Source organism: Coptis chinensis, chromosome 5, assembly GCF_015680905.1.
Source record: "Coptis chinensis isolate HL-2020 chromosome 5, ASM1568090v1, whole genome shotgun sequence".
In the NCBI taxonomy this organism is placed as follows: domain Eukaryota; kingdom Viridiplantae; phylum Streptophyta; class Magnoliopsida; order Ranunculales; family Ranunculaceae; genus Coptis; species Coptis chinensis.
In genome coordinates, this window is record NC_141460.1 from 42,920,253 (window position 1) to 42,946,035 (window position 25,783).

General features: G+C 37.2%; 2 protein-coding genes, 2 long non-coding RNA genes and 1 pseudogene across 4 annotated transcripts; 4 read left to right on the plus strand and 1 right to left on the minus strand.

Moving 5' to 3' along the window:
- The first annotated feature begins 544 nt into the window (after positions 1-544).
- LOC147497578 (mitochondrial fission 1 protein A-like) lies at positions 545-2,671 on the plus strand. Its single transcript, XM_086560016.1, has 5 exons — positions 545-810; positions 1,642-1,780; positions 1,897-2,018; positions 2,170-2,233; positions 2,308-2,671. The coding sequence occupies exons 2-5, from the start codon at positions 1,708-1,710 to the stop codon at positions 2,382-2,384; spliced, it is 336 nt and encodes a 111-aa protein (XP_086416142.1). The 5' UTR covers positions 545-810; positions 1,642-1,707; the 3' UTR covers positions 2,385-2,671.
- Positions 2,672-3,067: 396 nt separating this feature from the next.
- On the minus strand, positions 3,068-4,939 carry LOC147497579 (uncharacterized). The gene is made up of 2 exons (XR_015195178.1): positions 4,605-4,939; positions 3,068-3,755 (listed from the first exon to the last, which is right to left on the minus strand). It is a non-coding gene; the product is annotated as an uncharacterized LOC147497579 (long non-coding RNA).
- A 145-nt stretch (positions 4,940-5,084) lies between these two features.
- On the plus strand, positions 5,085-6,094 carry LOC147497580 (uncharacterized). The gene is made up of 3 exons (XR_015197157.1): positions 5,085-5,209; positions 5,710-5,788; positions 6,048-6,094. It is a non-coding gene; the product is annotated as an uncharacterized LOC147497580 (long non-coding RNA).
- Positions 6,095-15,447: 9,353 nt separating this feature from the next.
- Positions 15,448-17,711, plus strand: LOC147497581 (uncharacterized; annotated as a pseudogene).
- Positions 17,712-24,028: 6,317 nt separating this feature from the next.
- On the plus strand, positions 24,029-25,555 carry LOC147497582 (uncharacterized). The gene is made up of 2 exons (XM_086562931.1): positions 24,029-24,728; positions 24,846-25,555. The coding sequence occupies exons 1-2, from the start codon at positions 24,029-24,031 to the stop codon at positions 25,553-25,555; spliced, it is 1,410 nt and encodes a 469-aa protein (XP_086419057.1).
- Positions 25,556-25,783: the final 228 nt, after the last annotated feature.

The window sequence follows — 25,783 nt, forward strand, 5'->3', positions numbered from 1 at the left end:
TATTAAGACTATCACCACCACCACCACTGTGCTATTAAGACATTCACCACTTCTATTACCACCACCATCACCGTGCTATTAAAACCAATATCATCACATCTACCACCACCACCACCGTGCTATTAAGACCACTACCACTACCATTGCCAATTAAGGTAGTTTCCTAAAATCGATATTCTAATTATCAAAATTGATTTGAAACAAAAAATCAAACTATACTTTTATTTCAAATTAATATATTCAAGTTAAATGTGATGTAAAGTAGGGTTATATTTGTCAAATAACCATCTATAAGATGTCATGTATTTGTTTTTCTATTTTTACAAGTCTTTATAAGAGGAACTTAAAATTAAAAACAAACCACTTTATAAGACTATCTTATAAGACCTATAACATTATAATAAGACCTCTTATAACTTAACCCAAAAAAACAAATAGCCCCTTAATCGTGAACTTTCAATGTAGCAGGTCCGCAGGTCCGGCCGCAGGCGGACTAATTGACTAGTATATATATATATATACGGGCCGACTAGGTAGACAACAAAATTTCCAACAGCATCCGAACAACAAAATTTCGGCCGTTGGATATTCTTAGAGATCTAAATATAATCAACACACCGAAATATCAAATAATCTTACGAAGGGGTTTCTCTCTCCATCTCTTTCCTATTGCTCTCTCCAATTTCCTCCAAATCCAAACCAACACTTCCAAATTCAACACCTCCAATTTTCTCCATGAGTTTTCCCCACGAAAAACCATCCACCCTACTTTCGTTTGCGTTTGTCCATGGCTGTTGCGACGAGTAACGGGTAAGAAATCTATCTCTATCAATTTTAAATGTGAAATTGAAGCTACAAATTATTGTATTTGTTGATTTTGAACCTATTACTTCTCCAAGTCATTGTTGCAATTAAAAGTTATAAGAAACTCTAGATGCAACACGAAAATTGGGGTTAATTTCCAATACTCTCTACTTTTTTTTAGCATTGAATGGTGAAATTCATGTTGAATTTTGTATAAATATAGTGTTCTTCTTAGCAAATCTTTAAATCGATCCCTCTTGAATTTGCAAAAGTTTTATGTTGTTTGTTTTTGACAGTGTGTAGATTTATGATTTAGTCAATTTGGGTATGATTATTCATGCTTGATTTGTATGGTTGATTGATTCTAGTGTTTCTCATATATGTCGAAACAAGTTTGTCGGGTTTTCAGCATGTTTAGTACCTGATATTGTTATTGTTGGGAAACCCATTTGCTTGAAAGAGATGATTGGTTTAAAACTTGGGTGTTTTGAAGATAAAAATATGTTTATGTGCACCACTATCTTACCCTAGTAATGGTCACAATGGTAACATCTTTGATCCATGATTAATTTATACCACTTTCTCTGTAACTTGTTTTTAGGCTCTTGTAAGAGCTAAAAGGGTGCGTTCAATCGGGTAAATAATTATTAATTGGTTTGGTTGATGTCTTGATTACAATTTTATTCTTAATGATATTTTTCCCTTTAGAAAATTGTTACAGACCAAAAAAAAAAAAATCTTCCTTTACCTTTTTTTCACTGCTTTCCTTTGCTGCATTATAGGAGTACCTTTTTCTATTTTCCTTTTGGCTGTGTTGACCTTTGTAGTGGTTAACAGGGTTGCGAGAGAGAAGTTGCAAAGGCTGCAAATGGTACCTCAGATGAAATTAAGAAAGAGAGCATCATGAGGTTATCGTGGGCGCTTGTTCACTCTAAACAACCAGAAGATGTGCAACGTGGGCTCGCCATGCTTGAAGGTTTATCATATAAGCACTACTCCATCTCATTTATTGGCATTCATAGTGTTGGGATGTTTGTGCCAATCTAATCTTCCTTTCAATCATGTTATGACTGATCAACTTGGTTTTTCCAGATTCTTTGGTCAATCCAGGTAGTCCACTACAAAAGAGGGAGAAGCTTTATCTTATGGCAGTTAGGAATTTCAGGAGTGGTGACTATTTGAGGAGTAGGCAGCTGCTGGAACAAAGCTTGGAGGTGCTCTTTTTAATTTATTCACTTTAGGTGCTGCACAAAATGATGCAGCTAGAATACTCCTATTGTAGGTTTAGGATGATATACTTTAAGCTTGACCTATTTGCTTTATTCTTCTCGGTTGTAATAACCTTTCATGGACTCAACTTTCCAGAGCACACCTGATTGGAGGCAGGCCTTGACCCTGAAGAAGACAGTTGAAGACAAAATAGCTAAAGGTAAACTTATAAAGTTATAATTACTAATTTACTCTATAATGGACACGGTTCTGAGAGCAATCTTTTTGTTGCAGATGGTGTGATCGGCATAGGCATTGCTGCAGGGCTTGTGGTTGGTGGAATTGCTGCAGCACTGGCTCGCAAGAAATGATTTGTCACCCTCCGCATTCACTGTGCATATTAACATGATTAGCAAAACCTGTGTGGTTATCTTTTGGATATGTTTTTAGTGACTTGTTATCGTAAGCACTCGACTCTAGTTTGCATTAGGTTTGTAACAAAAAAGATTATATAGATTTGGGGAATAGAACATATAACATTTTATGCTCTTTTATTAGGCTATTCTTGTTCCTTTTCCTCTATCTCTCAATTCTCTGTAATATGTTTGAATTTAAATGATAAATGGAACTTTGGGGTATGAGTTCCTAGTTAGAGGCACATCAGTTCATTCTGCTATGAAAATGTCCAATTTGCAAAGAGTATACAGGGAAAGCTAGGTTCATGTTTTTTTTACTTGCAACATCTGTGATGGTGCATGATCCCACGGATTGTGCTGCTATTTCAAAGTAGGACTTGGAACAGAGGGTCGAAATATATAGAATACTGCTGCACTAGCCACATGCATGGTTTGACATCTTCCCTCTTTCACTTGAGTTACTTAGTTCGAGGCAGCAGGGAATTATGTTTAGCAAGAGTTTCAAAACTCAATGCAAATAATATTTACCATCCGTTACTTGAAAATGTTTTTTTGCTCTTTCAAGATCATAAAAATATTGCCTTTTAAGGACGTTCTAAGCCGGAAAGAGTCCTCATTATGGCACAAATGAGCAAGGATAAAGAAAACGTAAGGATTATTTTACTTATACCAGCAACAATTTTTAGAATGCAAAATGCACTGACATTGGATGACAAGAAACCTCTGTATCAAATACAAAATGAAACAGAACCACTGGAAATGAGTAGGACAAAACAAAACAACAGCCTAGAAAGCAAAATACTCAACCTCATCGACAGTCTACATAAAGCAAACGAAAGGCAAGCGATTTAAAAGCTAATTGGATGCCAATTTTTTATTTTTTATTTTTTATTATTTTTTATTTTTTTTTTTTTTTTTTTCTGTAGGAGAACTAATGCTCTTCACTCTCCTAGTAGGGTAAGGAGGAAGGCTTTGTAATCCCCAGATGTCTCCTTGGCAATTGATTTGGCAAGAGTTACAATGTTTCTCTTGAAGTACATCTCCTTGATCACCTTCAGATCCTCCTTGAGGGCATCTTCATCAGTTCCCACCTTTGTAAGCGTGTTGCGAACCACCTTTGACAGACCACAACACAAAATTGTAACTTCAACTTAATAGTTGGAATAGATATCCAAAACTATTCTTAAGACGTTTTTTTCGTAATTCCAATTGAAGGCCTTCCCTTCAATTGCATCCTGAAGAATCTTGACCTCAGAGGATGCCACATTTGGCTTTACCTCATTCCCATCATACCTGTATGTGCCTACTAGCTAGAGCGACAAGTATCTGCAGAACAAACATGATAGTTTATACATTTAGGCTGCTCACTAAAATGTTAGTGACATCTTAACAGTCTATTAACCGAATAGCATACCTTGCGGATGTCACCTGAAGTATGTGAAGCCATATTGTCTAGATAAAAAAAACTAATAGAGTTTGAGGAAAACTTCAAACACCTAAAGGAAATTTCTGCCAAGCGTAAGATCGAAGAAACGTAATCAATGAGTTTTGGACAGGTACACATTATCTTTATTTTTTCTTTTTTGACATGGTTCCTTCTAGCAAAAACTGTTACTGCTATTATATTTTGTAAATCAGCACACACACTCACACCACTCACGTAGCACACCAGCAGTAGTAGCGCAGCACAACCCAGCAGCAGCAGCACAACACCACCACACCCACCGCACCACCTAACTGCACACACTACACACTACATTACCACACCATGCACACCACTCTACCATCAGCACCACACACATCACTACTCACACACCACGCATACCAACCATAGAAATCAAGCATGAGTAATCATACCCAAATTGACTAAATCATAAATCTATGCACTGTCGAAAACAAACAACATAAAACTTTTGCAAATTCAAGAGGGATCGATTTAAAGATTTTCCAAGAAGAACATTATATTTATGCAAAATTCGATATGAATTTCACCATTCAATGCTAAAAAAAGTAGAGAGTATTGGACATTAACCCCAATTTTCGTGTTGCATCTAGGGTTTCTTATAACTTTTAATTGCAACAATGACTTGGAGAAGTAATAGGTTCAAAATCAACAAATACAATAATTTGTAGCTTCAATTTCACATTTAAAACTGATAGAGAGAGATTTCTTACCCGTTACTCATCGCAACAGCCATGAACGAATGCAAACGAAAGTAGGGTGGATGGTTTTTTGTGGGGAAAACTCATGGAGAAAGTTGGAGGTGTTGAATTTGGAAGTGTTGGTTTGGATTTGGAGGAAATTGGAGAGAGGAATAGGAGAGAGAAGGAGAGAGAAAACCCTTCGTAAGATTATTTGATATTTCGGTGTGTTGATTATATTTAGATCTCTAACAATATCCAACAGGCGAAATTTTGCTGTCTACATAGCCGGCCCGATATATATATATTTATAAATATATATATCGGGGCGGCTACGTCGACAGACTATTCTAACATACTATCTTGACATACCCAGCCAACCGTCAGATCTTGCATAATCTAACGATCAAATATTTATTAATAATTAACAAACCAAACAAGTAAAAAAGATGGACAAAACTGACATTTCATATTTTTTACAAAAGAAAACCCTTTCTTTCACGTTGCTTTTTTGGTTTCTTTCACATTACTAAAAAGAAAAACCCCGTCTACATTGTTTCGCTTTTTTGCCCAAGAAAAAACTCGTTCTTCTTTCTTCTTTCTTCTTCATTTTGGTGCACCGAAGAACAAAATAAAAGGTTTGTTTTTTTGTTTGTTTGTTTTTTTTTTTTTTTTTGACTTTATCTTTAGTTTGTCAGTTTAGTTTTAATGATAATTGAATGGAAATAGTTTGTCAAATGGAAATAGAGTTACAGATCTATGTCATTGGAGGAGACTATCGTTTCGATCAAAGGAATCATATCTAGTCGAACATCTGGGATGACTGGAGACACTCTTCATTTAGCAAATTTGATGGTGGATGACTGGAGACACTCTTCATTCACAAAAATAGAAAAACCCTTTTCTTATTTTCACAACTCGTTCTTCTTCTTCATATACGTTTTTCTTTTCTCCACCATCGAAAACAAATAAGAAAATCGGGAAATATTCGACTTCATTGGTGAATATGTTGTTGATTTACAATTTCCTACAACACAATGAGATGGACCTCGAACACCAATAATATGAACACTCTCAATCCTTGTATACGTGTAACTGTGATGGTTTTTTTGTTTTATATGTGAATTTGCATTCTCAGTTACGAGGAAATGCTGGAAGCCATGATCTACCATTATCAGTTGAAACACTTCAGGGTCTAACTAAAATGACTAAAAAGGGTAATGCTCCCTACATGCTTGTTAATTATGTACTTCGCATTAGTTCTGATCTACTAATTCAATTACAAAAGTTCAAACTGGTATCTTCTCTATAGACACAGATCTTTCAAGTATTCACTTTATGCTATGCTTATGATATTTAGGTATGAAGATGAAGCTACCACGATATAATAAAATAAGTACTAACAAACAACACTATTGTTGTTTGCCTATTGATACACATTATTTCAACGTTACTTATTCGTGAATTCTTCTGTAGTCTGCATATGATGGGAAGGGAGACATAGCCGATCCTTCAACATGGCCGAGGTTAAAGGGTCACTAACAAAGAAGAAGATAGCAACATGCAAGACTTGTATGTAAATTTGAATTTCATCATGCCTGTTATGCTCACATCTTTTGCTCTTTGGGTGTCAATACAGGTTGTATTGTTTGAAGGTTGGATGCTTGGTTTTAAACCCGTTCCAAACGAAGTTGTTAAAGCCGTCGATCCACGTAAGGAGTCTTTGAGATTAGATTGACATTAAAAGTAACTTCTCGTGTTAGTGCATATAGGAGCGAACACTTTCAACATGTTAATGCAAATGGATTTTGATTAGAATTATGCTTCACTTTCCAAATTTGGAGGTTGTAAACGAAACCTTGAAGCTTATTATGATGCATGGGACAAGTTCATTAATGCTTGGATAGTTATCAAGATTAAGGAGCCAAGCCGCATCTACCAATGGCGATTACAAGTATGGTTAAATCCTTCAAAACTTATTTAAACCTTTGTGCATTGGAACATTATTTTCAGCATTGTGAACATAAGTTAAGTGGTTACTTTGCAGGCGAGATTGCTATGAGAGAGGGAAGGCAAACCCGAATGTCCGATGAGGAGGTCCGTCATGAAAACCGTAAGTCCTGGCTTGATTGAATTATGAATGCCCGAACGTTATTGTCTCAAAGCTGCAATGATCACCTGATTGAAAACTTTCTTGCTCTGGATTTTTGTCGTCCTAGATTTTGGAAGTGTTAATTTGTGCCGGGTTTAAGACACTTTTTTTTTTCTGCAAATTTCTGTTATTAAATATGGTTTAATAAGTTTTGAATAGGCCTCGAACAAATCGCAACATTTGTGTTTAAAAATGCTTTGTTGTATTGTAAATGGTTTTGATATAGACTTCTCATGTGTTAGAAGTTTGTTTGTTTTAGGGCAAAACATTCAAAAGGTTGTGAAGGATGGATTTGTCATTCGGAAACCAACAAAGATTCACTCGCCCTCCTGTGCTCGTCGAATGAAGGATGCTAAGAGGAAGGGTCGTCATTCTGGATATGGTATGTTTTATAATATGCTCTTGTTTTGTACTATCAGTTAATTGAGGGTGAGTTGACTGGTAAATGATGTTGGCATATTGTATCTTTAAATACTTTTTTCAAATCCTTGCTAGGTAAGCGCAAGGGTACTAGGGAGGCTAGGCTACCAACCAAGGTCCTCTGGATGAGAAGGATGATGTGAGTGCTCAGCGCCTACTCTCGAAAGTATAGGAGTCAAAGAAGATTGACAAACACATGTACCATGACATGTACATGAAGGTTAAGGGAAATGTTTTCAAGAACAAGCGTGTCTTGATGGAGAGCATTCACAAGTCAAAGGTCGAAGGCTAGAGAAGACTTTGTCCGACCGGTTTGAGGCTAAGCATGCTAAAACAAAGCAAGCGGGGAAAGGAAGCATGCTAGAAGGGAGGAGCGTTTGGCCCAGGGACATGTGGACCGAGCTCCTACTATCGCACTCAGATCCACACCAACACCGCACCTCAATCAGCTCCAAAATAAGAAAGCGAAGAAATGAAGTGTCGGGGATGAGGATCATACTGGGGTTGATGGTGATAAGCTAGATGTCTTTCTGGTATGTAGAGTACGTTGAAATAGCAAGAGTTTGTTTTGGGGTCCTTTTTGAACATAATGGAGATCTGTAATTGAATGTTTTGAACATAATGGAATCAACATAATGGAATTCTAGTCTCTCTTAAGTTTGTGCCTATAGTTGTTTAAGAATACTGGAAAAAAAAACTTTTCTGCTTATGTTCCTTCTTTTATCGTTGTCCTTTTATCGTTGTCAATGGATCAAAGGAGTTGAGTTTGTTGAACAACTGATCCAGCCATGAGAACTATCCAGCTGAACATGCCCATGTGAAATCCAAAATATTCTTGTGAAAGGCACAAAGCTAGTTGCAAACAATATCATTATTTAGGTGTTGCATAATGCTAAAAACAAAGTTACAATCTGAAGTCTAAACACACGTTGTCTACCACATTGTTTCACATAACCAAAAAGAATAAAAAAAAAAATGAATGATTCAGCACTAAAAAAAACCCAATAACAACACTTCTTATTGCTCGACATCCCCTCCGATCCATGCGAAAGAATTCATCACACCCCTATCAAAGTTTAGCACCGCAGCTATCAAAATTCATTATCTCATCTCATTGCTAATTAGTCATGTTACTCGCTAAAAGTAACCTGCAAGTAAATTAAAATACATGTTAAAAATTGACAACAAGTATCTAATATTAAATTTACAAAAAAATATAACACGTTCTTACGTTTTGAATCTTGTATGGACAATTTCTTGAGTCATGTTTTGCAATCTTTTGGCACGTTTTACACAACCTTCCATCCTTTTCTTCTTGGGCTATCTCCCTGCCAGACTTTATTCTCTTATTTCTCCCTTTTGTTTGAGAAATGTTGGGGTTCAAAATTAAAACCTATGATCGAAGCAAAGGTTAAGGAGTTAAACTTAAAATTAAATTTGAATCGCAGTAAAAACAAGTGATAATAAAATACCTCCGCTACATCAACTTTGCGCTTCTCGTTAGTTGAAGCCACCTCTTTAGTAACTCCTTCTTTAGTAGCTCCTTCAGTGAGAGATTCCTTACACTTGGCAACTCCGATTGACAGCTCACTCATTTTCTCTATGAAAATTGTGTAACTCTCAACATTAGTTGCTGCATCATATGCTAATTGAGTAGCAACCTTAATGCAATGGGAAACTCTTAAAGCCTCCTGGTTTCCATGACCTTTCACTAATCCACCATCAAATACAACCCTGTATGCAGTGTTTGCCTTTTGTGTCCACCTCTTCAAAATAAAGTGAGCTGGAATCTCTTCGACGTCATACCGCAGAAAAATCTTCAAAAGATGAGCGCAAGGTATACCCATAAACTTGAAATACTTACATTCACACTCAGCCTCCAGGGTTGTTCTATCAAAACTCACTTTCCAAACATTGGTATTCTGAGGCTTTCTTGATTTCAAGAAATAAGTTCCATTTCCGTTCCTATCAACCTCCTCTTCAACAATTTTGTAGTAGTTTCTTGCCTTTTCCACCTGAGACTTAAATTTATTAAAAACATTTATTGTATACACTTTGCCAGCGTGCTTCAAAAGGAACTCGTTTCTACCCACATTATGACATTTATGTTCAGTGTTGTAATCAAAGTCTCTTTCATGTTTGTTAATCAATCCCAAACTTCTTTCGTTACCATGGACAAACTGCATAAGAGTAGTCGTCGAACTAACAAAGTTATCATAATAAGAGTTCATTGATTCACTCCGTCCAGTTGTGTTCATTCCAGCAAAGAAGGTGTCTAAGTGATAAACCCGAACCCAATTTCTTCTTAACTCATACATTTCATTCAACCAACTATGCTCCACCAAATTGTACTTTACCATAAGTGCAGTCCACTTGCTTTCAAAATCACCTATCCTATAGGATTTAAGAACCAAATTTAGCTCTGTAGCAAAGGTGTTGTTTTTATGGTAGACATGCCCCAACTTCTCTGAAAATTTATTTGAAACATGCCAAAAACAATGACGATGCTGCGTAGAGGGGAATACCTTAGCAATCGCTCCAGTCATCGCCCTATCTTGATCAGTGAGAATCGAAGTTGGAGGCCGACCACCCATAGCTGCAAGCCATGTCTGAAATAACCACACAAATGTTTCCTCAATCTCATCAAGCAATAATGCACACCCAAATTGAATGGACTGCAAATGGTGGTTGACACCAGTAAAAGGGGCAAAAGGCATTTTATAAATATTCGTCCGGTAAGTTGTATCGAAAGATACAACGTCTCCAAAGTATTCATACTGCACCCGAGACCGTCCTTCAATCCAAAAAAAATTAACTGTGGTACCACTTGGATCCAGTTGAACAGCATAGTAGAATTGAGGATTTTCTGCGCTCTTTTGCTTAAAGTAATCAAGTACAGCCGACGCGTCATTTTCTTTTGGTTTCTTTCTTGTGGCAGAATAGTTTTGACACATCTTTGAAGTAAGCCCAATTGCATCCCCGAGAAAACCGATGCAACTTTTTGCCACCGGTAAACCCTCATTATCAAAAAATCTCACAAGTTCTTTTTTTCGCTTCGGCATAGATTTATTCGACCTCATTGAACCCCTCTTGTATGGAGAAACCAGCCATGACTATGGTTGTTTTCAACCAATGTAACTGTGTATTTATTGTCCAGTTTTTTTCTTTGCCGCCTCATTCTTGCTCTACAAATACACCTCGACAAATCGAAGTGTTTCTTGATGTTCCCCGACATTCCAATAGACATATCTTCTTTCTTGTTATGGATCCCCTCACATGAACAGACCAAGAGACCACTAGAAGGTACGTCCACATGTGATTGTCTCTTATCTGCACTCCTAACACGCGTCTCAAATCCCTGTTGTCGACCATACTCTTTGTAGTAATTCTTTGCTTCCTCGAAACTGTTAAACGACATCCCTACATACGGTGCTTCTAACAACTGTATGTCTTCGTTTGTGGTTTCAATTGGAGAAGAATCCACTAGTACTGAATCGGGAACGTCGAAGGCTCCATTCAAAGTCATTGCTGGTACAAAAAACAAACAATTAATTAACTAGAGAAATGTAGACGAGTGCAACTTAGAAAAATTTACTTGCAATCAGTTAATTAGGACAAGATGTTTTTCTATATACGTTAAAAGGGCTCAAATTTTGTCATATAATACAAGATTGAATGAACTTCCCAAAAAGGCAAAAACAAATATGCATGTGTATTAATGGAGAATGACATCAACTGGTGCATGCATTAACGTTGAAGAATGATATCAACTAGTACGTTAACAACCCCATAGACCAATTAGATTTCTTGTTTGATTGTACTAAACATGATCGTCCATATGACCCCAGACCCCATAATTTATAGAACATCCAGTTTTGGTTCAAGTTTAACTACGCATAATTGATAGTAGTTATTAAAACCAACCCCATAACTCAATGCTAACGTTATAACTCTTGAATCGACTTCTTAAGTGAGTTGGAATAGTTGGAATAGTTTTTACTGTTCTCAAGCTTATGTGGGCACTGTCTAGGAGGAGCCTATTATGTTATCCTGCAGCATCCCATGTCTTCCCCCTCGAAGACAGAGTTTGAGGATTTATAGTACCAATTTAAGTAATTTTCATTTTGGTATGTTGGTATGTTGGCCTTTCTATTGTTGAGCTTCCTTATAACTAGGATAGCGAAAAAAAAGAAAACTTCCTTATAACTTTTCCGTCCTTTTTTAAGAAAAACTCACCGTCTTTTATTGATTCTCAGTCCAATATTCACTGGGGAGGTGAGGGCGGGGGATGGAATTAGGGGTTAAATTAGGACAAGCTTTACCAATAAAAATTAGAAAAAAGAAAACTGATTTCAGGTATTAAACTAAGATAGATGCTCTATTCTTGGAGCCTGAATTCTTTTGTTTGATTAGATTTTTTTTCTTTCTACGGGTACAAGTTAGAGTATGTTAAAAATATCAGTGAGAAAACAGTAAGATGAGAAGCAAACACTCAGGAGACCAAAGAATTCCTCTGAAAACAAATTTGCTAAATGAAGAGTGTCTCCAGTCATCCCAGATGTTCGACTAGATATGATTCCTTTGATCGAAACGATAGTCTCCTCCAATGACATAGATCTGTAACTCTATTTCCATTTGACAAACTATTTCCATTCAATTATCATTAAAACTAAACTGACAAACTAAAGATAAAGTCAAAAAAAAAAAAAAACAAACAAAAAAAAACAAACCTTTTATTTTGTTCTTCGGTGCACCAGAATGAAGAAGAAAGAAGAAAGAAGAACGAGTTTTTTCTTGGGCAAAAAAGCGAAACAATGTAGACGGGGTTTTTCTTTTTAGTAATGTGAAAGAAACCAAAAAAGCAACGTGAAAGAAAGGGTTTTCTTTTGTAAAAAATATGAAATGTCAGTTTTGTCCATCTTTTTTACTTGTTTGGTTTGTTAATTATTAATAAATATTTGATCGTTAGATTATGCAAGATCTGACGGTTGGCTGGGTATGTCAAGATAGTATGTTAGAATAGTCTGTCGACGTAGCCGCCCCGTATATATATATATATATATATATATATATATATATATATATATATATATATATATATATATATATATATATATATAGTTCCGTTTACAACACTTTTTATACAACGTTTTATACAATACCCCTTAAAAAAATATGAATTAAGCCTTGATTCCTTGTAGATATGATCTCCACACTATAGAGATCATCTCCACAAAAATTCAGCTCATTTGAAAATTCATAATCATGAGAAATATTGTTCTCAACCTATGAATTTTTATCAACGGTCCAGAAATATCGATTTTGTAATTTTTTTTTGGCAAACTTAGAAATGTTTAAAGGACCCAATTTTTTGTGGAGATCATATCCATGGTGAGAACATCTTATCTACAAAATATTAGCCCTTAAAACATCTTGAAGGGTCCGGTGGGAGGTATTGTATAAAACGTTGTATAAAAAGTGTTGTAAATGGAACCTACTCCATATATATATATATATATATATATATATGGAGTATAACCATCCCCTATATATATATGAACTCCACTCCTAAAAGTGGACTTACAAGATGAATTGAGGACTAATTTTTCGTGAAGATATACATCACATGATGAAGAATACCCCCACAAAATATCAGTTCAATTGAATATATTTAACCTTGTCAAAAGTTGTACAGAAATTAAAAAAATATGGGTCGTTGGATAATCTCATAACATTATAAATGATTTTTGATGAGGTTGTATGTCTTCAAATGAGCTGATTTTTTGCTAGGATGATCTCTATTGGGTGGAGAACATCTCTACCAAAAATCAACTTCTAATTCATTGTATTTAGTGGTGGAGTTTTTTTGGAGTCACTTGAAGTGGAGTTCATCTGAATCGCCAGCCGCTGCTCCTATCAGATACCCGTCAGGTAGATTATTTGGAGAACCGTGTAAACAATGATAGTGATCGTCCACATTTAAGGGCATAGGCATTGTTCCTATTGGTCATCCATTTAAGTTATGGATCTATGTATCCGGGGTTTCTTTGAGGCAGATCTTATTCCATTCAACTTACACTTTGACTTTGAAAATGAGGGTTTGACCATCAAGTCAGTACTTACAGTGAGCCGTTCTTTCCCTTTCATCGAGATGTGGTTACATGTTTCAAACCGATCCGTTTTTCTTGGCAACATTTCCAAGTTTTCAGTGGGACTAGCACTCACTTCTACTCTCTTACTTCTTGGAGAAGAGACGAACATTCCTGAAAAATTAGGAAGTGTTAGCATACAACCGCCCTGTCGAGAAGAGGTTCTGTGACTATTTGGTGGATTTTGCCTACTCTCAAGTCTCATATGAGAATCTGTGCCATACTGCTGTTACTTGGGATTCGTGGAATGTGCTATCTTCATGTGTTGATTTTGGAGAAGAAACTACATTTGTTCTTCTCTTTTCGTGTTTTTTTTGGGTGTAAAAACTTAAAAGAGGAAGAAAACTTTTCCTTTCGCAAAACGAAATGTCATTTTTGCCCTTATTTTTTTTTAATTATTTGTTTGGTTTTCTAAAAGTATGATCTGGCCATTAGATTTTGTTTGATTTGAGAGTTGGCTGGGTATGTCAAGATAGTATATATTTATATATATATATATATAGGGAAGGATCAGTATACCATGGATTCTATACCTCACTTTTTACCTTAAATCTTGACCGCACATCACAACAGAATTGATGGTGGAGATTAGATGTAGATTGACACATATTAAATACAGTGAGCCGAGCAGTCGAGCCAATTAAAACAACAAGAACCCAATCACGTGACTTTTTATTATTACCCCTCTCACATCTCTCTCGTCTCTTTCTCTTCTTCTTCTCTCTCCTCTACAAAAAAAACCATTTAAAACAAATGAAAAGTTCAAAAATAAAATTCACATAATGTGGGTATAGTTTTTGTTATTTAGTAGAAGTTTGTTAAATCTGGTGGAGGATTTCGCTCATTTGTTAACTCCTCTGACATGTAGCAGAGTGTGCTCCCCTAACAAATCTTTGTAATCACGACGACAACCAAAGACAGCCAAAAAGAACAAAATAAAAAGAAGAAGAATGTGTATCTACTGTCTGTGTATTTCAATATTTGAAGAGTCTTAATTATTTTGGTTTGATGGGCAATCCTTTTTGGTGCAATCTTTGAAGAATCTTTGAAGACTTTGTAGGTACCTTGTAATTATTATAGATTAGATTAGATGATAGAAGAACCTGTATTGTTTCCCTTGTGTTAGAAAGGATATATGCCTACTACATGTGTGACTTAATACATGCCATATGTGCTTGTCTGTGAGATACCGATTTGTCTAATAGGAGTAAGGGCCTAAGGGGGGTCGCTTCTGTGATGCGTTTTTGTGTTTTAACAGACCCTTCAATTCAACAATTGCACATTGCAACAAAGCTGATCTGTGTACAAATCAGTCATAGAGCTGACTTTTTAAAAAATGAAACATCAACAGCTAAGTCTTTGATATGCAGTTGTCCTCCAATCATATATTTGTGATTCCATCCGCCAAATCCTATCTTAAGTCTCAGTTCCAAATTCAAATCATAGTCCAGCTTCTAGTAAAGGGTTGACAAGCAATCAGGGTTCGAAGAGAGGAATTGGAAGAGAGTACAATATGTTGCCATTCCCCATCAAAGAGATGATGGACCAACAAGTTCAGCTCCATCAGAATATTATTGATATTTAAGTACATCTGAAGAAAAGGTTCCTTACTGCTTCCAATACCCACCTCAAAATTCTGATGCTCACGAACAGATCTTTACTTTTGAAGGATCAAACAAAGAACAGGGCTTACGTGCCAATGCATCAAATGGTACATACACCATATATTCAACATCGTCATAATTAGAAAAGCTCTAAGCAATTGGAAGCTGCGAGAATCCTGTGACGAGGCTGCGAGAGTCTACCGAAATTTTTTACGACCATAATTTGTTTTGTAAGAACAATTAACACCACCTAACATCGCACTATTACCACGAGCTTTGTATAACATTGGCTCTCGACTCTGGAATACAACAAATATTTTACCTCCGAGTCTAAAACCCTGTCTCTGTCCAATCAGCCTCAATTTAAATCTTCAGTTATTTCAACTTTTATTCCTCTTTACCTTCAAGTTGTATAATCCTTGGTCCAATTTCAAATTTAATGAAAAAGCATTTATGCAAAAGATTGAAATACCTCGTCTAGTAGCACTAAAATCGATTTGGACTTTGATACGTATAAGTCGAAGGATTTTATTGCAAGTCATGTAACTAAAATGGAAGCACAAGTTAACCAGTCTCTTTGGTACCGTTGGATATTGGGGATTGTAGGCTTCAAATCAGACGTGCTGGTCAGGTTTCAAGAATTATACTGATTAATTTTCTCGCGCGACCTTCCTTGAAGTATTTTGAACTTTTAGGGGGATAGATAAGACCATCAGCGAGAAACTTTGGTTCGTAAATGGATTTTTCTAATGAAGAGATAAATGAGGGGGGCGATTTTTGTTACTCCAGCTTATTTCTGGTTCAAGAGAGAGGTGAGAACAGAAAAGTACAATCACCTGGAAAGTAAGGAGAGAGAACTTGTTTCGTTAAAAAAAAACGGGGAGAGCAATTTCAGTTCTCATACTTTAATTATTGTCGGCTTGGCTAGTAAGCTGAATAAATCACTAAATCTATTTAATGTGTGTCAGCCCACATCTAATCTCCACCATCAATTCTGTTGTGCTGTGCGGTCAAGATTTAAAATAAAAAAATAAGGTATATAATCCATGGTATACTGATCCCTCCGTGTGTGTGTATATATATATATATTGGTTTGTCTAGAGTGCCACTCTAATATTGCCACTCTTATCTCACACTTCTCCTCAGCCGTCCGATCCCACCTCAAGATTTGATGATCTAATTCACCCAAAATTTCCGATATTTCAAAATTTTGTATTATTTCAAAAACAAAAAAACGAAAAAAATGGAAAAACGCGAAATTTGAAAAGAAAACTCATCTCATCTTCTTCTTCTTCTCCAAAACCCAAACCCTTCAAACAAATTCATAAATTATTCAAACAAATCGGTTTGCAAATTTAAGTCGCCTACTAGAAGTCAGCCGGTGTTTTACAAATTGTCTTAAACTAATAATCGATGGCGATAGATCCAAGTAATGAAGGAGGGGCAACTGAAGAGAAGAGAGATATTTCTTCTCATAAAAGTACCAAATTAAAAGACCAAGAAGAAAGATGACAAGAATAATAATGAAGATGACGACTTGGTAAAACCTTCAAATTTAAAACCCTTTTTTTTTTTTTTGAATATGTAGTCTGATGAGGATTTGGCATTGAAGCAACAATTGGAACTTTATGTTGAGAGAGTTCAGGATTCTAATCCTGGTATCCAAAAAATTGCTCTTGAAAGCATGAGGTACATCGAATTCCCACTAAGAAAGCTGTTGCTGAAATACCTACACCTCGATATGATATTGTAGATATTTATGAAAGAGATTATTTATGTACATTTAATCAACCGAATTCTTATTTAGGTGGCTGTGGAGCTCGTTCGGAGCTTGGGGAGTTTGTTGAGTATGATCTTGATAATGAGGATGAAGATTGGTATGAAGAGGAGTATATTGAAAACGAAGCGAAAAAGAATAAGAATTTACTCACACCGGAAGAGTTTGAAGGGGTTTTGTTTAGGTTAGAGGTTATGGATCATAAGACGAGGGAGAGAGCGGGTGTTATAACACCTACTCTTAGTTTGCCAATACCTGTTTTATTACAGATGGATGCTGCATTTGAGGTTATGCAGTTTGAGTCGATAAGTTATAGTGTTTTTCAATCGATTTTTAGGTATTGGAGATAAGAGAGAAAGGTGGCAAAAGCCTATTCTTCGTCCGATTGCAACCCCCCAATCACCGTTAATGATACTAATCCTTATAATGTGTTTCATCCGAGGGAGAAAGTTCATCGGTTATATACAAGAAGAATGTAGAGGAGGGAAAACAATGTGTTGTCATTTGACAAAGCTTCGGCAAGTTAGGCGAATTTGGATCGACTAAGACAAAGTGATAGAGGCATTGATTAAGAGGGAAGAGAAGAAAAGAGAGTTATTAGAGAGTGAAGTTAGTATTCTACGGGTTCAAATGAAGTACAAACAAGATACTCAGTTTATGGAAGATGGTTTTAGGTTTGGCTTTCCACCTTATTCTTATACTATAGGTTCATCGATTGAGGATGATGATTATCCTGATTCAAATGATATGACAATCACTCGGCTTCCACCTCAATCGGCTTTTATGCAGAATTTACCGTTTACAAGACCGTTAGATCCACAAAAATTGGCTGCTGCAGGAATCAAACCACCATTGAGTCCTCCAGTCCAGAATGGTATGCTAGGTCCAGTATACAGATTTCGTGGAAGGATTGGCAGAGGAGGACGGATATTATTTGATAGATGGAATCCACTTTTGAGAACTCCAATTGGTCATGACAATGCTCCCTTTGTATCACCTATTTGATTTTCAAACTTTTGATCCGATAATTTGTATAGTTTTGACGTTTTCAAGAACGAATATGATTCATTTTTTGTGATACTTGATTGGAACAATGCCTTAATTAGCTCTTGTACTGAAGGCTGCATTTCCTTAGATCCATCATTTGTTATTGGGAATTTTGATTTTCAATAATGGAGGAGATTGAATACTTAAATGATGGTGGACTTCTACTTGGTTTGGCATTAAGACCTCCATAGCTCAGTATTAAAGCAAGTAAGCAGCTAAACTTGGAAATTTAGTTCCAATCTGCAAAATTGTAAGGATAATATGTAAGGCCACTGGGTATTAAGCCATTTACACAAAAAACCAAATGGTGATGGGCAACTCAGGTGTAAATACAGTGTAGTTTAGCAACAGCTAACGAAGTTTGGTTTTAGCAAATATTCCATATGTCGTCCATATTTTGAGTTTGTTGTTAAAAATACACTCCAAACTGTGATACAAAGTTGGTTACCAAATGATGTACTGAAGTATTCAACCCTTTTAATTACAGGCGGTTTAAGAAGAACTGGTTCAAGACGATATAAGATCCATAATTCTGTTTTATATCGAAATCCTAATACTGTGCACCCAATGATGCACAAAGATATACACATTATGAGAAAACAAACACTCGGACAATTACATAGATACTTCCAGTCACTCATCTATCTCCATGCCGATTCAACTATCAAGATCTTGTCCTCCCACCCAAAATGGAGTGCACCCCCTTCTTCTTTCAACTTGTATCTATCGCAGTACCTTGTTGTTTAAGGAGTGTTCTGATCGTAGCTGTATAATATCTTATTAGTCGAAACCGAGACAGTTATAGTCATAAGAAGGCCAGCTCTGTCCATTATGCTCTTTAATACGATATCAAGCATCCATTTGCTTCTTCTTGCCATTGCCTCAAGGATAATATTAGAGCGAGAAACAAAAGAATACAAATGTCAGTAACAATAACAAGAACAAGCAAGTCTAGATCTAGTTCAATGATGAATCCTCCCACATGTTAAAAATACTATGATACAATCAGCATATTCAATAATAATAAAATACAATCACAGAGTTACCAATTACTTGCTGAAAGTGGAGGTGAAACCAGTCTTCCAAAATAATGACACTCACATCGTTCTGTCTTAAGCGTTAAACAAGAAACTTAAAAGGGTTTAAGCCGAGAAGAAGACAATATACCCTTTCTCCTTCTGCAGACATGGTCAAAACTCTGATAGAGTTCACCGAATATGCTAGTTCAAAACTCTGACAGAGTTCACCGAATATGCTACTTCACCGAACTCTGACATAATTCAAAACTCTGACAGAGTTCACCGAATATGCTAGTTCACCGAACTCTGACAGAGTTCAAAACTTTGAAAGAGTTCAAAACTCTGATAGAGTTCAAAACTTTGATAGAGTTCACCGAACTCTGACTGAGTTCAAAACTCTGACAGAGTTCACCGAATATGCTACTTCACCGAACTCTGACTGAGTTCAAAACTCTGACAGAGTTCACCGAATATGCTACTTCACCGAACTCTGACAGAATTCGAAACTCTGACAGAGTTCACCGAACTCTGACAGAATTCAAAACTCTGACAGAGTTCACCGAATATGCTACTTCACCAACTCCTCGGCGAGTTCACCGAATATGCTAGTTAAAACTCTGACAGAGTTCACCGAATATGCTACTTCACCGAACTCTGACAGAATTCAAAACTCTGACAGAGTTCATCGAATATGCTAGTTAAAACTCTGACAGAGTTCACCGAATATGCTACTTCACCGAACTCTGACAGAGTTCACCGAATATGCTACTTCACCGAACTCTGACAGAGTTCAAAACTCTGACAGAGTTCATCGAATATGCTAGTTAAAACTCTGACAGAGTTCACCGAATATGCTACTTCAATGAACTCTGACAGAATTCAAAACTCTGACAGAGTTCACCGAACTCTTGACAGAATTCAAAACTCTGACAGAGTTCACCAAAATTGTCGCCGTCTTTAAACGAGGATATCAATCATAACTATAATCATAGCAACCTAAATTAAATCAAAATTCAATATTATAAACGATTAAAAAAAACAAAATATAGTTACAATTAAGCATAAACCTCTCTGCATGTATAATTTCTATGTCTGTGTGTGTATGTGAGATAAAGAAAGTTATTAGATGACTATAATAACATAAGGCCAATAAGTAAAGCATTTCTAGGCACATACAGAACATTTTGACACAAAAGGAAACCTCTTTCGCCAACCGACAGTAACTCTACTGATAAATGAAAAATAATACTAAATAGTAGCTTTCAAATGACTAATTGAAAAAACTGCATAATTAAATAACACAATGTTAATAAACTAATATATATATATATATACCAGAATCACAATACCCGGATCTAGTTTCCAGTTCGCACAACTACAATGGCATCAAATTGAAAGACATTAATTAAATAAAAACGAAGGTGTAACTTACACTTAAGAGTAAATCTTGATAAAGTAATCAAAAAGACTGGTGCAAACTCATTTGTTTTTCTTCAGATAAAAACTTTAACAAGAAAGGAATAACAAGAAAGGAATCAAAATCAATGAGTTGTTTATTGCATTTACATTATCAATAAACAAAATGATGTTTGAAAATTAGAGAGGAAATGAGGTTGTTAGTTTTACGAGACTGCCATTTTGAGTTTTGAGCATTCAAGTTTGCAGTAGTGAGTGAAGTGAGTGAGAATAAAATGTGTTATATATTTCAGACAAGAAGACCGAAAATGTAGGAGACCTAAAATGTGTTAATGGAAGCATACCTTAATTGGAACTCGAGAGAGTGAAGTCAAGAGAGCTCAGGTGGTCGTTAATGGCGATGGAATTGGGTTTTAACAATAGTCGATCCCTCTTTTTTTTTTAGATCTGTTTTTTTTTCTTTTTTTTGAGAAGATGAGAAGGAAAAGACATTTTTACCCCCACTTGATTGGTTAGAATTTGGTTTGTTAGATCATGAGATCTTGAGGTGGATCCGACGGTTCAAGAGGAGTGTGAGATAAGAGTGTCACTATAAAAGTGGCATTCTAGACAAACAGGTATATAATCCATGGTATACTGATCCCTCCGTGTGTGTATATATATATATATATATATATATATATATATATATCGGTTTGTCTAGAGTGCCACTCTAATATTGCCACTCTTATCTCACACTTCTCCTCAGCCGTCCGATCCCACCTCAAGATTTGATGATCTAATTCACCCAAAATTTCCGATATTTCAAAATTTTGTATTATTTCAAAAACAAAAAAACGAAAAAAATGGAAAAACGCGAAATTTGAAAAGAAAACTCATCTCATCTTCTTCTTCTTCTCCAAAACCCAAACCCTTCAAACAAATTCATAAATTATTCAAACAAATCGGTTTGCAAATTTAAGCTGTCTACTAGAAGCTGCTGGTGTTTTTACAGTTGTCTTAAACTAATAATCAGATGGCGATAAATCCAAGTAATGAAGGAGGGGCAACTGAAGAGAAGAGAGATATTTCTTCTGTTAAAGTACCAGCTAAAGACCCGAAGAAGAAAGATGACAAGAATAATAATGAAGATGACGACTTGGTAAAACCTTCAAATTTAAAACCCTATTTTTTTTTTTTGAATATGTAGTCTGATGAGGATTTGGCATTGAAGCAACAATTGGAACTTTATGTTGAGAGAGTTCAGGATTCTAATCCTGGTATCCAAAAACTTGCTCTTGAAAGCATGAGGTACATCGAATTCCCACTAAGAAAGCTGTTGCTGAAATACCTACACCTCGATATGATATTGTAGATACTTATGAAAGAGATTATTTATGTACATTTAATCAACCGAATTCTTATTTAGGTGGCTGTGGAGCTCGTTCGGAGCTTGGGGAGTTTGTTGAGTATGATCTTGATAATGAGGATGAAGATTGGTATGAAGAGGAGTATATTGAAAACGAAGCGAAAAAGAATAAGAATTTACTCACACCGGAAGAGTTTGAAGGGGTTTTGTTTAGGTTAGAGGTTATGGATCATAAGACGAGGGAGAGAGCGGGTGTTATAACACCTACTCTTAGTTTGCCAATACCTGTTTTGTTACAGATGGATGCTGCATTTGAGGTTATGCAGTTTGAGTCGATAAGTTATAGTGTTTTTCAATCGATTTTTAGGTATTGGAGAGATAAGAGAGAAAGGTGGCAAAAGCCTATTCTTCGTCGATTGCAACCCCCACCGCCTGTTATGCTGCATTATATATATATAATGGATAATGGGAAAACTTCCCCGCTTATTAGTTCCCGTATTCTCCATTTTAAACCAATCTTTTTAATCACAAGGGTACCCGAAAGTTTCACCCTCTAAATTTTTGGAGAGCTTTAAACGAAGGGGTATATTGGCCATTGTACGTACCGAATTATTTCGCAACTGTTTAATCGAAATAGTGCGTCTCTTACAACCGTACGAACTCTAAAACTCAATCTCTGTCAATTTGTTCATAATAATTAATAAAACTATGAAAATTCATCGAAAGTCTTCGGTTGCTATGGTTATCCAGATTAAAACTTCAAGTTTCATTGTGCACACTTTAGGGTTCTCATAACCACAAGAACCCCAATTGGAGAGAGAAAAATAAAAGGTTCGTCTTCTCCATTCTTGACCCTGAATACATAGATATTTAGTTTAGTTTACTAAATATTTATATTATCTTATATATAATGCCAAAACCTTATTTCCTCAACAATCATATTTTCTTTCAATCTGGTGTCTGAGACTTTTGTATGGTGTCTGAGACTTTCACTAATGAATTTTAGGATGACTTATTTTCAATACATTTACTTTTTATTGGTTTGATACTATTCTATCGTTCTAGTTAAATTTCTTTATTTATACAGTGATATTGTACATTTTTAGGACTTATCAATTACTAAATGTGTTGTCCTGAGTTTGGCAATAATCAGGTATATTGACACTTCAGGATTTATATTTAATTTCATTGTCAGTTTCTTCTTTTTGTTGTGAATGATTTTAATGCGCTAGCTACATGAAAATTTTCACCTCTGGGAATATACTGATCTTTTGTGGGTTTGTGTTTCTCTTGCATGTTGATTCACATAGTCATAAGACATCTCTTTCCATCTTTAAAAAAAAAAAATCCTCTTGCACTATGGATGCATTGCTTAGCCATGGAAGAGGTCAGCTTAGTGTTCATACTTTCAGATATTAGCGTTTAATTTACTTTTTCAGTTTAACCTATGCACCAATGGTGTATGTAAGTCTTACAAAATTCCAGACATCCAATTGTTGTTTCATTTCAATTAGCTTCAAAATTTAATCCACTTTCACTCACCTTCTTTTAGTTTGTAGCGACCTAAATTATGACGCCCGAGAGACTGGCGGCAGATAGACCATGGAATGGGAGGCACTCTGTCAGGGTCGCGGTCAAAGGGATATAGAGGAAAGGGGATGAATACCGAGGGCTTGGAACCGACAGTGTAAGGCCGCGAATCAGGGGGACGTAAGCCGAGAATCAGACAAGTGAGATACGCGTGTGGCAGAGGCACGAGGCAAAAACCTAAGGCATGTGGGGAAACCCTACACGTGGCAACTGATGAACTGCGAGATGGAGGGACAGATGGAAGGTCACGAGGGAGCGGGGAGGAGGTATAAAGAGAACAGTGAGGGAGGAAAAGAAAGAAGGGGGAAGTAGAAAAGAGAGAGAAAAGAGAAGAGAGGCATTTGGTGAAAGAGGAGAGGAAAATAGGTTGTAACATTTGGCGCCGTCTGTGGGGACCGAGAGAGGCAAGTGGAGAAATGGCGACGAAGGTGAAAAGAGGAGTGGGCCGACCGAAAAGGACGACGGTCACCGAGATGGACGTGGAGTTAGTAAGGAGTGATGGGGGAGAGCAAGGTAGGGAAGAGATGGTAGTGTCAGAGTCGGAGGAAACAAGGTTGTTACATGATAAGATAGCAAGGTTGAGAGAAGAAAATGAAGGGTTGAGGAGAGAGAAAGAGACAATAGAGGAGTTATAAAGGGAGGTGTCGAAAGCAGAGAGAGAGGAGGAAGGGAGGACGGATGTGGCAGATCAGGTAGTGGCTGGACTCACGAAGGAGCAAGTGAGGGAAATGATCGCTAGCAATCTGAAAGCTAATATGGAATAGGACAAAGGCGTGGGGGGTGCGGCAAGCTAGGTGGTGGCAGGATTGAACCGCAACCCGCTGGCGAACGCGATCTGGATGTCCGAGGTGCCGAAGAGATTAAACCAGCCAAGGTTCGAAAGGTATGATGGGACTGGAGACCCCGCGGACCACATTCACCATTTTCGGCAGTAGATGCCGCTATGGCAGGAGTCGTGGTATGATGGGTTGAGGTGCATGATGTTCCCGGCAAGCTTAAAAGGGGGAGTATCTGACTGGTATTATATGTTATTGTCTAAGAGTATTAATAGCTTTCAGGAGTTAGAGCAGGCCTTCATTGATCACTTTATACACCAGAAGAAACGAGTGGTTGATATCGCAGCCTTATTCAATGTAAGACAAAGGTCCGCAGAGTCGGTGAGGGATTTCTTGTGCAGATTCAAGGCTGAGACCTTGAAAGTGGAGAATCTAGATGAAAGGACTGCGGTGATAGCTTTCAAAAGAGGATTGCGTCCGGGAACGAGGGTACACGAGTCGGTAGCCAAGAATGAAATTGTGACATTGCAGGATCTATACCCGAGGGTGGAGAAGTACATCAGGTACGAAGACACAATGCAAAAGGAGGTGAGAAGGCCGGGGAAGGCAGTGTTATCACTAGAAAAAGGCGAGGACCGTCAGCAATATGAGTCATCTGACAGAGGAGGCAGTGGATACCGAGGATATTCGTCGCGGCCCGAGAGGGGCAGAGAAGAGGCTAGGAGGGAGAGCCGAGATAGAAAACCCTATCGCGAAGTAGAACAAGTGCCGCTGAACAAGTCACTGAACGAGATATTACCGCTAATTCAGAATTTGCAGGGGTATGAAGGTCCGCGAACCAAATCAGTGGAGGTGCAAGGCAAGCCCTATTACGCATACCATCAGATACATAACCATGAGACGGACTACTGTTACGCGTTGAGGTGGTTGATTCAGAGGATAATAGGCAAATGATTGTTGAAGGAGTTTATAACAGGAGAGGAGAAAGCAGAACAAGCACCGACCCAGGGAAGGATATTGGGAATGATCAACGTAATCTTCAGTGGAGAGATATTGAGCCACAACGCACACCGAGACAGGATAAGGCGAGCGGGGAGCATACAACAGGTCCATGAGTCGGCAGGCCATTCGCGGGCGATCCCATGGTCCGCAATTGGTAGGGGAAGCATAGTGTTCACCGATGCGGATCTTCAAGCAGTTGATTCCCCACATGAGGATGCGTTGGTGATCACGGTGGCGATGAGAAATTACATGGTGAAAAGGGTTTTAATGGACTGTGGCAGCGCGGTGGATTTGCTGTTTAGAGGGACAATGGAGGAAATGAAGATAGAAAGGAAGCAGTTGAGGCCCTCGCCGACAAATTTGTATGGGTTCAACGGAAGCATCTCGGAGCCTTTAGGGGAGCTCCTGCTCCCAGTGACCACGAGACCGGTTACAATGTTCTCGAGGATCAAAGTGGTGGATGCTGATCCGCAATACAACGCCATCCTGGGAAGAAGGTGGATTCATGAGATGAAAGCGGTCCCTTCTACATACTACCAAGTGATCCGATTCCCTACCCCTATTGGGGTATATGAGGTCCGCGGGGATCAGGTGACAGCTAAAAACAGTCATCAAAGTACAGTGAAGAGATTGATTCGCGAATCAGAGGGAGAGACTTCGCATCCCAGGAAGAGGCAAGCATAACAATTACAGTGTACCATCGGGGAGGAGTCGGTGGAGGGGCTGAAGACCCTAGATGAGATAGAAGTAGTGAATTTAGGGGAAGGTGATAAGAGCCCAAAACTGTAGTTTTAACCCCTTAATAATCATACTTTTAGACCAATTATGTGAATAATAAGTAAGAGTTAATACTGATTACGTGTTTTTATGCATTTCAGGCTTCAAAGTCCATTATGTGTAGAAATGTGCCAC

Excerpts from the sequence above, each read along its gene's own strand:
- LOC147497578 (XM_086560016.1), top strand. The coding sequence starts at position 1,708 with ATGAGGTTATCGTGGGCGCTTGTTCACTCTAAACAACCAGAAGATGTG. Across the intron at positions 1,781-1,896 it reads TGGGCTCGCCATGCTTGAAG|ATTCTTTGGTCAATCCAGGT; the intron begins GTTTATCATATA and ends TGGTTTTTCCAG. Across the intron at positions 2,234-2,307 it reads TGAAGACAAAATAGCTAAAG|ATGGTGTGATCGGCATAGGC; the intron begins GTAAACTTATAA and ends TTTTTGTTGCAG.
- LOC147497582 (XM_086562931.1), top strand. The coding sequence starts at position 24,029 with ATGCCGCTATGGCAGGAGTCGTGGTATGATGGGTTGAGGTGCATGATG. Across the intron at positions 24,729-24,845 it reads CAAATCAGTGGAGGTGCAAG|GAGAGGAGAAAGCAGAACAA; the intron begins GCAAGCCCTATT and ends AGTTTATAACAG.